A 13,776-nucleotide genomic window follows, 5' to 3' on the forward strand; every position below is an offset into this window, starting at 1 on the left:
CTACAATGTCAGGTCTCTAACCTGGGCAGATACTCTGTTCCCTTGACCAGGAGTTTTTCTGCTCAAACAAGAGCCTTCAACTAGATATCAAGATAAAGAACTGTCTTTCCCTCCTCAGTTCCTGAGGTCCTTTTCTCCTGCCTCAAAACTTGAGATGGTGGATCACCAAACTGAGACAGAGAAGAGATAAAGAGTCATGAAGTGGTCGGTCCCAGCACTCAGGAGGCAGAGGCAGGCGGATCTCTGTGAGTTTGAGGCCAGCCAGATCTACAGAGTGAGTTCCAGGACAGGCTCCAAAGCTATACAGAGAAATTGTCTTGAAAACAAACAAACAACAAACAACAACAACAACAACAACAACAAAAAAGAGTCATGGGGTGGAAGGAAGATTAATTCTGTTTAGGTAGGCTGAGCTTGCAAGGGGTGTTTAAGAAGCTGTTGAAGATATGAAATGAGCCTCGTCAGCGTAGTGTCCTACCCTTTAATCTGGGCACTCAGGAGACAGGGGCAGGTGGATTTCTGTAAGTTCAAGCCAGCCTGGTCTACATAATGAGTTCCAGGACAGCCAGCATTACATAGTGAGACCATTAAAAAACAAAACAAAAGCCGGGCGGTGGTGGCGCACGCCTTTAATCCCAGCACTCGGGAGGCAGAGCCAGGCGGATCTCTGTGAGTTCGAGGCCAGCCTGGGCTACCAAGTGAGTTCCAGGACAGGCACCAAAACTACACAGAGAAACCCTGTCTCAAACAAAAAAAAAAAAAGAAAAAAAAAAAAAAGAAAAAAAACAAAACAAAACAAATCTGCTTTTTTTTTTTTAAAAAAAAAAGGTATGAATTGAAGGTCAAGACGAAACTGGTGTTGAAGGAACCCAGGCGATCTAGGATTGGGAAATGATTTAGGAGAGAATCCTAAAGGAAACTAACATTTAAGAGGGTGAGAAGGAAAATGGGCTGGAACTCGGTCTGGGACAGAGAGTTTGTGTGTCATGTAATTCACAACTCCTTCTGGGAAGCAATTAGCATTCTTGATAAAGTGTGTGAACAGTTCTCTGACAGACTTTAATAAGACGGAGAACTCCTTCTGGGAAGGTAGGGTTACCTGCCCTGCCGACTGACTAGTCTAATAATCTTTAACCAGATGTTTTCTTTCCTTATCTCTCTTGTATCCATTATAAACATCATCAGCCAAACATTTTTCTTCTTATAAAATATCTCAACTAAAATTACCCCTTCTTTGACATTTTTCAAAAAGCCTCTTCTCGTGTGTGAGACTTGGCCAGGGAATCAGCAGAGAGGCAAGAGAGGAAACAGAAGAATGAGCAAGGGGGCCGTGGAAGCCAGGGGACATTTCAAGAGGGAACGAACCAGTGAGGTGGCTCAGCAGATCCAGGACCCACGTGGTGAAGGAGAGAACCAACTTTACCACATTGTACTCTGGCCTCTGCATGTCTGTATGGCACATGCACACTGCTTCTCTGTAACTGAATAATAAAAAATTAATTTGTAAGAACTATCTGCGTATTACAGACGGCAAAATTAAACTAAAAAAAAAAAAAAAGATGAGTTGCAAAGTTCTTGCACCCCATAAGCTTCTCTGCCGACACAGCAATCCAAATCAGACCATATCAGACCTAATTAGAAAAATCCCCGGTTTAATGCGTAAAGCATTCCTGGGTGATTCTCCAGCACCCCCAGAGAGGAGACAGGGAGGAGAGACCAAAAAACCACGCAACTGTGTTCTGGGGTGTGGTTTAAATACCCTGTGGGAGTGGTCTTGACCATCTCTGGGGGAGGAGCTGGGTTTGACTTTACGAGGGGTAGGATCTAAGCAGAGAGGTGGGGCTTCTACCAGAACATTCCAGACTCTTTGGGGTCTATGGATATCAGGATACCAGGGGCTGAGGTGGAGCTCCACCCTAGGCATGAATGAACAACAGTGTCAAATTTGGTGAGGTCCAAAAACTTAAGCACAAGGTCTTTCTTCCTTCCTTCCTTCCTTCCTTCCTTCCTTCCTTCCTTCCTTCCTTCCTTCCTTCCTTCCTTCCTTCCTTCCTTCCTTCCTTCCTTCCTTCCCTCCCCCCCCAACCGCCCCCCCCCCCCCCCCCCCCCCCGAGACAGTGTTTCTCTGTGTAACATCGCTGGCTGTCCTGGAGCTCGCGTTGAGACAAGGCTGGCCGCGAACTCCCTGAGATCCTCCCGCCTCTGCCTCCCAAGTGCTGGGATTAAAGGCGTGCGCCACCATCGCCCGGCTGTCCTGGGATTTACCTAGATGTCAATGTTAGTTCTGTCTGTCTGTGTGTCTCTTTTTGTGTCTTTCTCTCTCTGGCGGACCCACTGTTTTTTCAGAAAGTGTGCGTGTAAGGAGTAGGAGTTCGGCACCATTTTGTATCCAAAAGTACGGGCAAGGAGTCTGTAGCCTGTAGCCGGAGAGTGGAGGGTGGAGTTGGAGGCCAAGAAGGGCGGCGGGGAGGGGCTTCGGAGCTTGGGGGTGGGCAGGTGGGTGATGTGATGTGTGGGAAGGTCAGCTCCTCCCACGGGGATTAGAAAGACCAGGGGAAAGAGCCTGCTGGGAGGATCACCTGCACTTTGGGTACTGAAGGGCAGGAGACGTCTTGTCCAGTGGCCTGCTACCTCCGAGGAAGCCAGGGACTCCGCTCAAACTACTGAGGTTGGTGGTACAACTTTGAGATGGGTCCTGGGGAGAAGGGGAAATTGGTTAGGGAAATGAGAGTAGCTTCCGAGATTGTTGAGGTTGAAGGTAATGTCTATATCCTAGAACCAGAGAGCGGTAGATCTCCGGCCGTCAGCACGGCTCCGTGACTTCCCTTTCTCTTCTCTCCCGCTTGCTCCACCAACCGTGTGTGTGTGTGTGTGTGTGTGTGTGTGTGTGTGTGTGTGTGTGTGTGTGTGTGTGTGTGTGTGTGTGTGTGTGTGTGTTGGGGTTTCTCTGTGTAGCTTTGGAGCCGGCCTTGGAACTCGCTCTGTAGACCAGGCTGGCCTCCAACTCACAGAGATCCGCCTGGCTCTGCCTCCCAAGTGCCGGGATTAAAGGCGTGCGCTGCCGCCGCCCCATCGCCCCGCCGCTACCAAGCTTTGGAGACAAGGTCTCTGGTAGTCCAAGCTGGTGGCACAGGCATTGAAGCTGAGATGAGATGGAATTTGTGACATGCCTGCCTCTGGGCCCCGAGCTCAGGGGTTGCAGGCACGAACTACCGGTACTAATCCGTGCTGTGCAATGGACGGAACACAGGGTTTTGCGTGTTAGGCAAGCACTGTCCCAACCGATGCATCTCCAGCCCCACGATTCTCTCCAGAGCTGCTTCCGGTCCAAATTCAGTTCCATGAGGAACTCTAATATCTTTGGATGATCCCAGAAGAGGCCTCAGGAAGACCGCGGAGCCTTGCAGCTTGCGTGTCTAGCCTAGGCCTCAAACGATCTATCTCATCCACCTACTACCACAGCCTATTCGTCTCCGGGCTGTAACTCTGACCCCGCTGTGCCCTCCGGTACCGCGCTCCTCGTCCTATCTCTTTTCTACATGTTTGGGATGTCTAGATGTGTAGGCTGGTGTCACGTAGGAGCCTCTGCCTGAGCCTTCTGCAGCAGATCGGGAGCTTGCAAGGGCTTGGTTGACCCCCGTCTGGTTTGCCGCTGTCGGCCCTGAGCTTAGAACTCAATGACGGTCACACACAGGAAGGCACCCGAAGACCCGGGAGCCTTCGCCAACTTCCTTTTCGTGCTGGGACTCAACTCTTGCCCAACCTAGATGCCCCAGGAAAGCGCTCTCTCGCGCTCGCTCGCTTGCACGCACTCTCCCCCCATCCCCCCCCACCCCGGAAAAGTCTGTCACACCTAGACTTCCCCTCCTTTGCTTCATTAACGTGCAAGCAAGCTAGTAGGAGATGGCTGCCCTTAGAGCTTTTCTCCATCTCCCAACTCTCAGCCAGCTCTTCCTCAGAAAAGGAGAAACCGTGTTGTGTTTTCATTTGCTAACGAAGTGGGCTCGGGCCAATAAGGTGTATGGTGGAAGAAAGGGACAAAATGGAGCCCTCGGGTGAAGGCATAAGGAGATCACGAAATGGCTACTCCAAAGGGCCCCAGGAGGCCCCAGGGGAGGAGTCTGTGGGAGGAGGAGCCCATTACCTGGGAGGCTCTGCCTAGACCCAGTTCTAACTGGCTTCAGCCGCCGCCCCGGCCGCCATTTCTCCTCTGCTTCTCCCGGCGAGCACCCCTGCAGTGACCCAGGACCCCTGTGTCAGCGCACCCTCCGAGAAGAGGTAGGAACAGAGAGAACCCGCGAGGGGTGGGAAGAGCCCTTGGCAATGCCTTGTTTCCTGGGTGGTTAGCCTGCCGTCTCCCAACCATGACCACTTCCCCTCCAGACCCCGACATCTCTTCTCTGCAAGGACCTCCAGACTCCATTCCCGACTTCAGACGGCCTGCCAGCCTTTCCGTTCTCCATCCTCAAGTCCCAGGGTTCACGAAAAAAATCTAGTGTTCGGGAGGCAGAGGCAGGCGAATCTCTGTGAGTTCGAGGCCAGCCTGGTCTACAAAGTGAGTTCCAGGAAAGGCGCAAAGCTACACAGAGAAACCCTGTCTCGAAAAACCATTAAAAAAAAAAAAAACAAAAAACAAAAAACAAAAAAAAACCCAAACAAACAAACAAAAAAAAAAAACAATGTTCGTCTGGGTGTTGTCCTATAATCCCAGCTTCTGTAGAGGCTGAGGTAGGATTGTGAGTTCAAGGCCTGAACCGCAGAGTGAACCCTAGACCGGCATGGACAACTTAATGAGACCCTGTTTCAAAATCAAAAGTAAAAATAGGGCTGGAGATGTAGTCCAGAGGCAGAGTGCTTCTCTTACATAGGCAAGGCCCTGGGGTCTATCCCTAGTTAGGTTGGGGGTTGGGAATGAATATTAGACCTCCATCTTCCTCTGAAGAATGAAAAATAGACCAGACAATTCAGAAAACACTTGGTTAGATTGTGAGGGCCGGGAAAAGGAACTACAGAGAGTGATTCTCTCTGCGTAACCCAGTCTGGCTCTCAACTCGTGATCCCCCTGCCTCTGCCTTACAACGACAAGAATAACTGGTGTGCACCACCATTCCTGGGTTTCATGCGATGATTTCTGAAACACCAGTGGGTTAGTATTACCGAGAGGCTTCTGTCCAGTAGAAGGCTGGGTTTAACTTTCTAAATCCTCAGGTCTGAGCGGGGTCAACAGGAATGGGTTTCTGACTAGTCCTCAGTGCTCCTTGATGTTAGGGCTAGTTAGTGATCACCTTTTCAATGACGACTTTTCTAGTACGATGATAAGGATGTATGGCAGGCTAGAGTCCTTTCTCAGATTAAAAAAAAGCCAACAGGGTGGCACACAAAGGTTTTGGAAGTCTTAAAGATGGTTGCCAAAAAGGCAGATAATTGAGCTTGATGATAAAAATATCAGACATTTCCAGAGGCTCATGAGGTCCAGGGACTGTGACGTGTCCAGCAGAGAAAAGTATGAACAGAGGTGGTTAAAGACCGGAAGTTAACAAGCACCCACCAAATGGAAGAAGCCTGAACAAAAATGAATACTGTAGGTTAAAAGGATGTTCGGCATCATTCCAATTTCAGGAAAATGGCATCAAAAACAAAAACAAAAACAAAACAAAACAAAAAAACAATGTGGCAATGTTTACAAAAGTTACGTCCATGATTGCATTTCTTTCATATTTCTGAAACGTTAAAGTTCTATGATGTTTATAGATATTAGACGACTTTGGTTATTTTGGACCCTCTCAGCCTTGGTCATTTCTACCTGGCTGGATTAAGTTATTCACATCTTCTCCCGTTTCAGACTTATTTCTCTGGGACATACTGTATTAAAATTATGAAGCACAACAGAGTTAAAGCGACCAAAACAGCAACAACAGAGAACAGAGAAAAGGAAAAATCTTGAGAAAAAACAAGCAAACCGTAGTTGGGACCTATACCAACAAGTGTCGTGGGTGGATATTGGGGTTATCAGTCATCCCATAGTTGAAAACTGTCATGACCTATGTGGAGTGGCCATAGGTGTTCAGGAATGTTGACCTCATCCTCTAGGCGAGCCAGGAAACTCTAGTCCAATCTCTCACCCTATCATCTCCTGCTTCTTCTCTTAGGTTTTAGACAGGAACTAAAGACGGTTCTTGACTTGTTAAGAATCCTATACACTCATTCTGCTATGAAAATAGATCCCTCCTCCATGTAAATATAATCCAAATAAGTTAACAAAGTGATCCTTGTCAGTCATGTAATGGTCAAGATTATTCTCAAAAATCCTTTTTGTAACACCATTTATTTAAGATACAAATCAAATTTAAAGTAAAAAAACCAAACACGAATGGCCTTTAGACTGTATCCCATTCTATCTAAGGCTGATCTTGTTAAAAAAAAAATCTGCGTCATCAGACATACCAACTAGCAGCAGCATTTGCCTGTAGGACTTTCTCATTTACCTCCCTGAAGGAATGAGGATGCACAGGACCGCCTCTTGTTTCAGACACACACAGTGCCCTTTTTTGGTAGTCCTAGGAATTGAACCCAGGGCCTCATGAGTGCCAGGCCCAAGCTCTGCCACCAAGCTGCATTATCCTAAAATATGAACAATTCATCTCTTGCCAAGGCCTTTCAATTCTTGACCTGAAGAGAAGTGCATACATGAGATGACCCAGTGAGTGTTCAGAGAATTCGTTATGTCTGGTTTTCTTCACCAGGAGTAGGAATACAAATATCCAAGTTTTTATTTTGTTAAAAAAAAAACCCACTAATGTGGAAGAACATGGCTGAGCGGTGTCTGACTAGGCATTGCATTAGCACATGGAAACATATCTGCTAGGAAAGGAGCATCTTGGGACTTCTACCACTCTGTAGCAATTTTCGTGAACACCCTTCCGCCTCTGATAACACAGAGGGAATTCACAGAATGTTCCAGAGACTAGGCAACGGTGATCTGGATGATTTGGCAAGGGGAGAGAGACAGAGAGGAAGGAGAGTTTCATTTTCCTAATTGTCAGTTTCGCACTTACACGCGTACAGGGCTGTCTGCGTCACTCAGAGCAGACAATGTCAATCGCCTTTCCCAGATTAGAAGGCAGTTGGTTGTATGAGAGTTTCCTTTGCGGGCTGATGGCAAAAGATGTCTATTATTTTAAGAAATGCCAACTCTGATCGTGAATGACCTTTTTTTTTTTTTTTTAACCTGTTCCTTGCGGTTTCGAGTTGTCCTCCATTTCTTCAAAGAATTATCACTCTTGTAAGTTTGTTAATCAAATTAGGTAGGTGTGGTGGAGCATAGCTCTATCCCAGCATTGGGGAGTCAGAAGCAGATGGATCTCAGTGAGTTCCAGGTCAGTCAGGGCTACTGTATTTCTCCCCCTCCCCTAAAGTCTAATCATCAAATGTTAATGAGGAAAGAGACCATTAGATATCATCATTCCTATCATCTCAGGGTTGAAAACAGGGTCCAGAGATTTCAGTCCTGAGTCCTAAAGTGGTTGGTGGGGCGCTTCCTACTTCCAGGCGAGGGCAGTCTATAGCCTGAGGTACTGCCTCAGTTGAGTATCCCAGACTAGTCTTGAACTCCTGATCCTCCTGCTTCTATTTCTGTGATTGAAGGTGTGTATCACCTACCTACCTACCTACCTACCTACCTGGCAGGCAGGCACTGTCTGTCTGTCTATATTCTATGTGGTCATGGGGATCAAATCCTGGTCTTCCTGCTTGCTAGGCAAAGACTGGGCCAGCTGAGCTACGCTCTCCAGCCCCTGACCATATTCTGAATCTGTCATAATTGACAGAATGTTCTGGCCACAGCCTCTGTATTGTGGGGAATTTGTGTGCCATTTTACATTTTTTGGTCCTCTACTAATTTAATGTCCTTTGATTTTATTGTCTGATGTTTTAGGCATGAGACCAGTCAGGGAAAAAGCAAACAAGCAAATCAGTGGTTTTATTTTATTTTTAAAAATATCCTTCGGTTTATTTATTTTATGGTATGGTATGAGTGTTTTACCTTTATATATGTGCCTAACACCCATGGAGGTCAGAAGAGGATGTTGGATTCCCTGCAAGTGGAGTTACAGGTGGTTGTGAATTGATGTGTGCGGCTGATGGGAAGAACCCAGGCTTCTTCATGTTGAGCAGTCTCTCCAGCCCCAAATGGAGGTTTTTAAAAAGTGTTTTTATTTATGATAGAATGAGTAAAAGCTGGCTGGAGCTGAGAATGGTTGCAGTCGGTTTGTCATGGAGAGACGATGAGGAGGTGACGAGGTAGAGATGGTGGTGGGGAAGCAGAGGGCTCCTGTGAAAGCCGACTCCTGGACTCCCACTGGGCTATCTCATTTCTCATGTCTCTTTGTGTGTGTGTGTCCCTCCTCTGTACTCTTTCAATGAACTATTTCCCCAGCCTGCTTTTGACTTTTCATTTTGAGACAGGGTCTCACTGAGTTTCCTAGTCTGGCCTTGAACTCACCCTATATATAATAGGCCGGACAGGTCTTGAACTTGATAATCTGCCTCTGCCTCTCAAAGTAGCTGTGGTGACAGGACTCCACTCCCAGGCCCAGCTTATCTCATTCCTCACACAGTTCTCCAGTTTAAGGGCCAAGCTTTAACATCATTCTATTACCCAGGGGGTGGAAAAACGAGGCATAGAATAGAGAAGTTCCAAGCCCCACTCCATGGCCACACAAAACAAGCAGGCTATGGAGCAGAACTCGATCCAGTCCAGGATCTCTGCGGTGTGTGTGTTGTGAGGTAATAGTAACTGCAGGCCACTCAGAACCAGCAAGGGTTCCAACCATGCTTTTTCATAGTGCCTGGCCTGTTCTGAGCAGGAGTGAGTGAGCCCAGCGGCCCTCCTACCAGGGAGTGAGTCTTTATGCTTCTTATTAAGGGAATGGCAGAGGACGAATGAAAGAGCACACACAGATATTTAGGATTTCCGCTGCTTTACTTTGTTTCCTGAAAATAATTGAAAGGCACAGTTAGGTTTATTCTCCAATTTATCAGACTGTGATGTTCTGCATGTATGACTGTGTGAATCAAACCTGTTTTGTTCAGAATTATGGTTCCAGTGCATAAACACGTCTTTTGGGTTCAATATCTGATTTTGTAATTAATAATCATCGTTCCTATTTACTAAATGGGAGTTTTAATGTGTATTTTCTCCCTTTGGATGTTGAATGTGAAATATGTGTATTTCCTCAGGGTCTCCATGAAAATAATTATTCTCTATATAAAAGTTAGCTTGTAGTATGTGAAAAACCAACAACCACTAATTTTTAAACACATGAATCAACATGAATCTTTGGCGACTGCTTTTATATTGGTCTAAAGTACTAGTTTTAGCATTAGTCCCAGTCCTATTTGGAAGGAGAAAATATTCAGTTCTGACCAGAATGCTCTGTAACTTAAAAATAGTGACAGTTTACAGAGGATGGTCTTCTTTTAGGGTATTAGCGCTAATTTGCAGTGAGTTCAATACGAATTCAGGTAAAGCTGGCGTTCCCCCTTCCAGAACTGGATTGTCTGTGCCTAAAACTGTCATTCGAATTAGCAGCTCCTTCAAACCTGTTACTACAAAAACAACTATTTTGTTATTCGGCCTAAAAATAAAACATTTCACCCTAACCATAGTTTAATAACCACCTGATTTTTAATCGACCTGATTTAAAACTAATTTGCAAGAAATGCATTTCTGCATGTCGCCCGGAGTTGGAACTGGGACAGCAGTTTGGAGGGGGTGATTTTAAAACCCTCTCCCTGCTAGGAGACACCTGAAGGGCTTGCGGGGGGAGGGCTCCCGAAGTGGGTGCAGGGGGCGAGCCCCGCTGGCTGCAGTCAGGACCCGAAGAGTTAACGGGAGCGAGCCCCCGCCAGCGGCTCCCCGCCCCAGCGTCCCCACCCTCTCCTTTTGGCTGGGGATTAAAGTGCTCCCCCCTGTGGCAGCAGTGACCCAGAAATGAGTCTGCGTCCCCGCGCTTCCTCCGCCGCCAGCCGCACGCCCGACCGGGAGGGCCTGGGCGCGCCGGGCCGGCGGAGCGCGCGGGCGACAGCAGGGGCCCGCCCGGCTCCCCGCGCGGCCTCGGTGGCCCGGACCCATGCGGCACGGCGCGCAGCCCGCGGAGGCCCAGCCCGTGCGCAGCAGGTACGCGGGGGCGGAGGCGCGGGGGCGCGCGGGTCGGGGTGCGCGTCTCAGGCCGCGGCCGCGGCGGCTGCAGGACGAGCCGAGAGGCTCAGCCATATTTGATGGTTTTGTTGCTTTGCTCGGGAGTTCTCGGGAGTAATGTAATGCCGAAGGTCGCTGCCTAGTGGAAATAATATAGTACGTCATTAATATGGCGCCAAAAGATTGGGCTGTGGATCTGTAGCGCGGAGGGAGGAGGCGGCCGCCCGCGCCGCGGCACTATCCCACCAGCAACTTGGGCATCGCCGGGCGGGGGCCGGCGACGAGGCCAGGATGGCCGCGGAGCCCGAGAATTGATCGGTGTCGGATCAGTAAGTTCTATTCCGATTATTATTGTTATTTTCAATCGGAGGAGGGCGAAGGCTTAGAGCTTTTCCTTTTAAATGTGCGAAGAACATGAGGTTTTCAGGTGATTCATCAAACGTTTTCAGCAGCAGAAACCCAGTTTAGTTTATACATTAAAAAAAAAAAGCCAAAGTGCCTTAGGCTGCATGAAAGTGGAAAGCATAGTAGCAACTTGGTAGACAGATGGTTATGGCAGAGCGCAGGTTCGCGTCCATATATGATTCCAGAGTGTGTGACAGTGTGTGGGGGGAAGGAGGGTATGAGGGTATGTTTTTCCAAACATAGGTGTGAGGAGGTACATCTGTGTGAAGTGGCCGCAGCCCTGGTTCTTGTCACCGCGTCACCACATGTCCAAAATATTCATTGCATCAATTCAAGGGCAGTGAGAAGGGGGCGAAGGAAAGCTTGGCAATTAGATTTTTCTAGAATGGGTTTCCAATGATGAGACCTTTTACTTCCAGCGAGACTGCTTATAAAGTGTAAAAGACTTCATCGGTGGAATTGGGAAGGACTTCATCGGTTGAGCAAAGTACCTATTAATCATGAACTTAAAACGGATTGCAGATTGCAACCTTTGGCACCATCTGCAAATTGTGGGGGTGGGGTCTCTGGGTCTCCTCGCTGCTTTACGTGCACATGCACATGCGGTGTGCACCCCAGGACTGCAAGTTGCAAAATCTTCCCGGTGCACGTGTCTGGTGCCTGTGAGTGTGTTTGCGAGTTGGGTGCTGTTGTTCGGTAGCCGGTAGGCTTTCCGGGTCGGCTCGGCGTGGGCTTGCAAATGCGGGAGAGGGATGGAATGTGGAATGTTGACCGGAGAACCGAATCCTTTCGGAACGGTCCCATTTGCTGGAGAAATTCGATACCTTCCACCTCCTACCCGCCCCCCCCGCCCCCGCCGCCCGCCTTCGGGCAGGAGGCGGGGCCGAGGACGCCGCTGCTGCTCAAAGTGGCGGAGCGCGGCGGCGGGAGGCAGGTGCACAGCACCGCCGGTGGGGGTGCCTCAACTTCCGCGGGCGTTTAAATAGCAGCAGGGCTCCCCTCCCACCGGTAATAGGTGACCTGGCGGCCGCGGGCGGCGGGGGAAGGGACCGGGGATGCCGGGGCACGAGCCTACGCGGCACGTGGGCAGGTGCTGGTTGGCCCCGGGGCCAACTTTTGCAGCCCGCCCTCCTGTACGGGCGAGAGGCGGCGGGCGTAGAGACGGGGCCGGGCGGCGGCCCCAAGGCGGCTCCCTGCCGCGGCCCGAGCGTCGTCTAACGGTCCCAGGCGCTCCAGGTCCGCGCGGGGGTGGCCCGGCCCCGTCCCCACGCCGGAGCCCCGCACAAAGCCCGCGGCGCGGGGTGGCCGCCGCCCGACGCCGTCCCTGTTCCCGCGCCGCGGCGGCCGCAGGCGTTTGTTTGTTGCTTGCGCGCCGCCCTGCGCGCCGAATGGCTTCCTGTGACAGAGGTGATCCACAGTTTCCAGAACTGTCTGGGGGCGGGAGCGCGAGCCGAGCCCGCCGCGTTGCTCCGCCGCCGCTCTGCTGCTCCCCGGGCCCGCGGGGAGGCCGGGGAGGGACGGCGTAGCCGTTTGCAGCGGCGCAAGTGGCGTGCGGACGCGAGGGAGCGTTTGATTTGCAACTGGGGCCGAGCGGATTGGTGCAGCTGGCGGCGGCGGGCGGGAGCGGCGGCGGGGGGTGGCCACTTTCAAACGCCGAGGGCGGCGGCGCGGGCGCGGGGCCGGCTGCGCCGCGGGGAGGCGGTGTCATCCCCGCACCGGGGCCGGAGTTACTTTCCCCTCCTCCCGCGCTGTTGTTCCTGTCGCCTCGGGAGGAGCGGGAGCGCGAGGGGGCGGCGCCGCGCGGTGCCGGGCCCTGCGCTGGGCGGGCGGGCGAGCGGGAGGGCGGCCGGGATGCCCGCGGTCCACGGCCCCACCCCGGGTCTCCAGCCGGCTTCCCCACCCCACCTGGGCCTTCCCCTGCCCGGGTGCGGAGCCCTGCACCCCTTGTTTCCGAGGCCCCTTTCTCTCCCTTCCCCCATAACCCCCACTTTCCAACCCCTAGAGCTTCCCTCTGCGGGCCTCCCCACTTCCGACCCCCCAATCCTGGGTTCGTGGCCTCCCATTCCGACCTCTCAGTCCCTGGCCCGGGTCCCCTCACACACCCGAGACCCTTAGTCTGACCGCCTCCGTGGCCCGCGGCTTCCCGGGCTCCGCATCCCCGCTCCCCGCTCGGGCTTCACACCCGGGCTCCCCCTTCTGGGCGCGCGGGGGCGACCGCACTCCCTGCGCTGGTGAATTGCTGCCAGCAAACAACAACAAAAAAGCGGGCGATTTAAATGTGCCTTCGAATCCAGTTAGAGCTCGTCATCTCTGGGGGACCCGTTTAAAAGCAGCTTTAGGTGACTTTCTAGAAAGGTGGTGGCGAAGGTCTTCCGCCCTTGTGTTGACCCCGGCCTGGAGGGGATTTAAAATTTCCTTTTGTGAAATGTTAGTTTTGGCTTGGCCACGGAGCTCCGCTTGTAGGAAAGTGGAAGAGGACCTGAGTGAGGTCCCCATTCCCGGGAAAGTTTGTGGGGTTCTCTCCCTAAGGCTCCCTTAGGTGGAGTGTTTTTCCGTTTTAGAATACCTGCGGTGGAGGGTACCTCTCTTGGCTGCTTGTTGCTTAAGGCTAGTACCTTTCGAAGCTAATGAACTAGTTTGAAGACACAGGGAATAATTTTCCCGAAAGCCGATGTAAGCAGTGCTTCATCGGTGGTTAGACCACACTAGTTAGGAGAGAACGGCATCTACCTGGAGAAAGGAAGGGTTCATTGGACTTAACCCACTTCACGCTTGGGATTTCTCATGGGTACCAGCCGACCACATCTTCAGGGCAGGTGACATACTCTGCAGCTCAGAATTTTCAGTCTTTTTTATCCCGAAGATTTTAGTCCCGTTCACTATAACCTTTTTACACATTTAAAAATCCTTATTACACTTAATATTGTAGGACTGTGGTTGACTTGGATACTGTCACAGAAAACTGAAAAACGTGGGTGAAGGGGAGGCTGTAGTGTGTCTGGTTAGATTCAAACCTATATTAAATGATATAAGTGGCCTCTTCAAAATGTCGAACCGCAAGTGAGTTTTAGCTTGGCCGCTTGCGTATGAATATAGCTCCCCCGCCCCAATTCTGTCCCGGAGTCTGGCATTGTTATCAAGTACTGGAGTTAAAAAGACCATTTTTTGAATGT

General features: G+C 50.7%; 1 protein-coding gene across 8 annotated transcripts in view; it reads left to right on the plus strand.

Annotated features, from left to right (window-relative positions):
• Positions 1-2,549: 2,549 nt before the first annotated feature.
• The window catches only part of Jade1 (jade family PHD finger 1), a 64,447-nt gene continuing 53,220 nt past the window's right edge, over positions 2,550-13,776 (plus strand). The window contains exon 1 of one of the 8 annotated variants that reach the window (XM_076574035.1): positions 2,550-2,668. Coding sequence is in view for 1 of the 8 variants with exons in the window: in XM_076574032.1 (XP_076430147.1) it covers positions 11,992-12,010 (19 nt within the window). In the remaining 7 variants the exon portion in view is untranslated. The other 7 variants (XM_076574037.1, XM_076574038.1, XM_076574033.1 and 4 more) reach the window with 7 other exon arrangements.

Source organism: Peromyscus maniculatus, chromosome 6 (genome assembly GCF_049852395.1).
Source record: "Peromyscus maniculatus bairdii isolate BWxNUB_F1_BW_parent chromosome 6, HU_Pman_BW_mat_3.1, whole genome shotgun sequence".
In the NCBI taxonomy this organism is placed as follows: domain Eukaryota; kingdom Metazoa; phylum Chordata; class Mammalia; order Rodentia; family Cricetidae; genus Peromyscus; species Peromyscus maniculatus.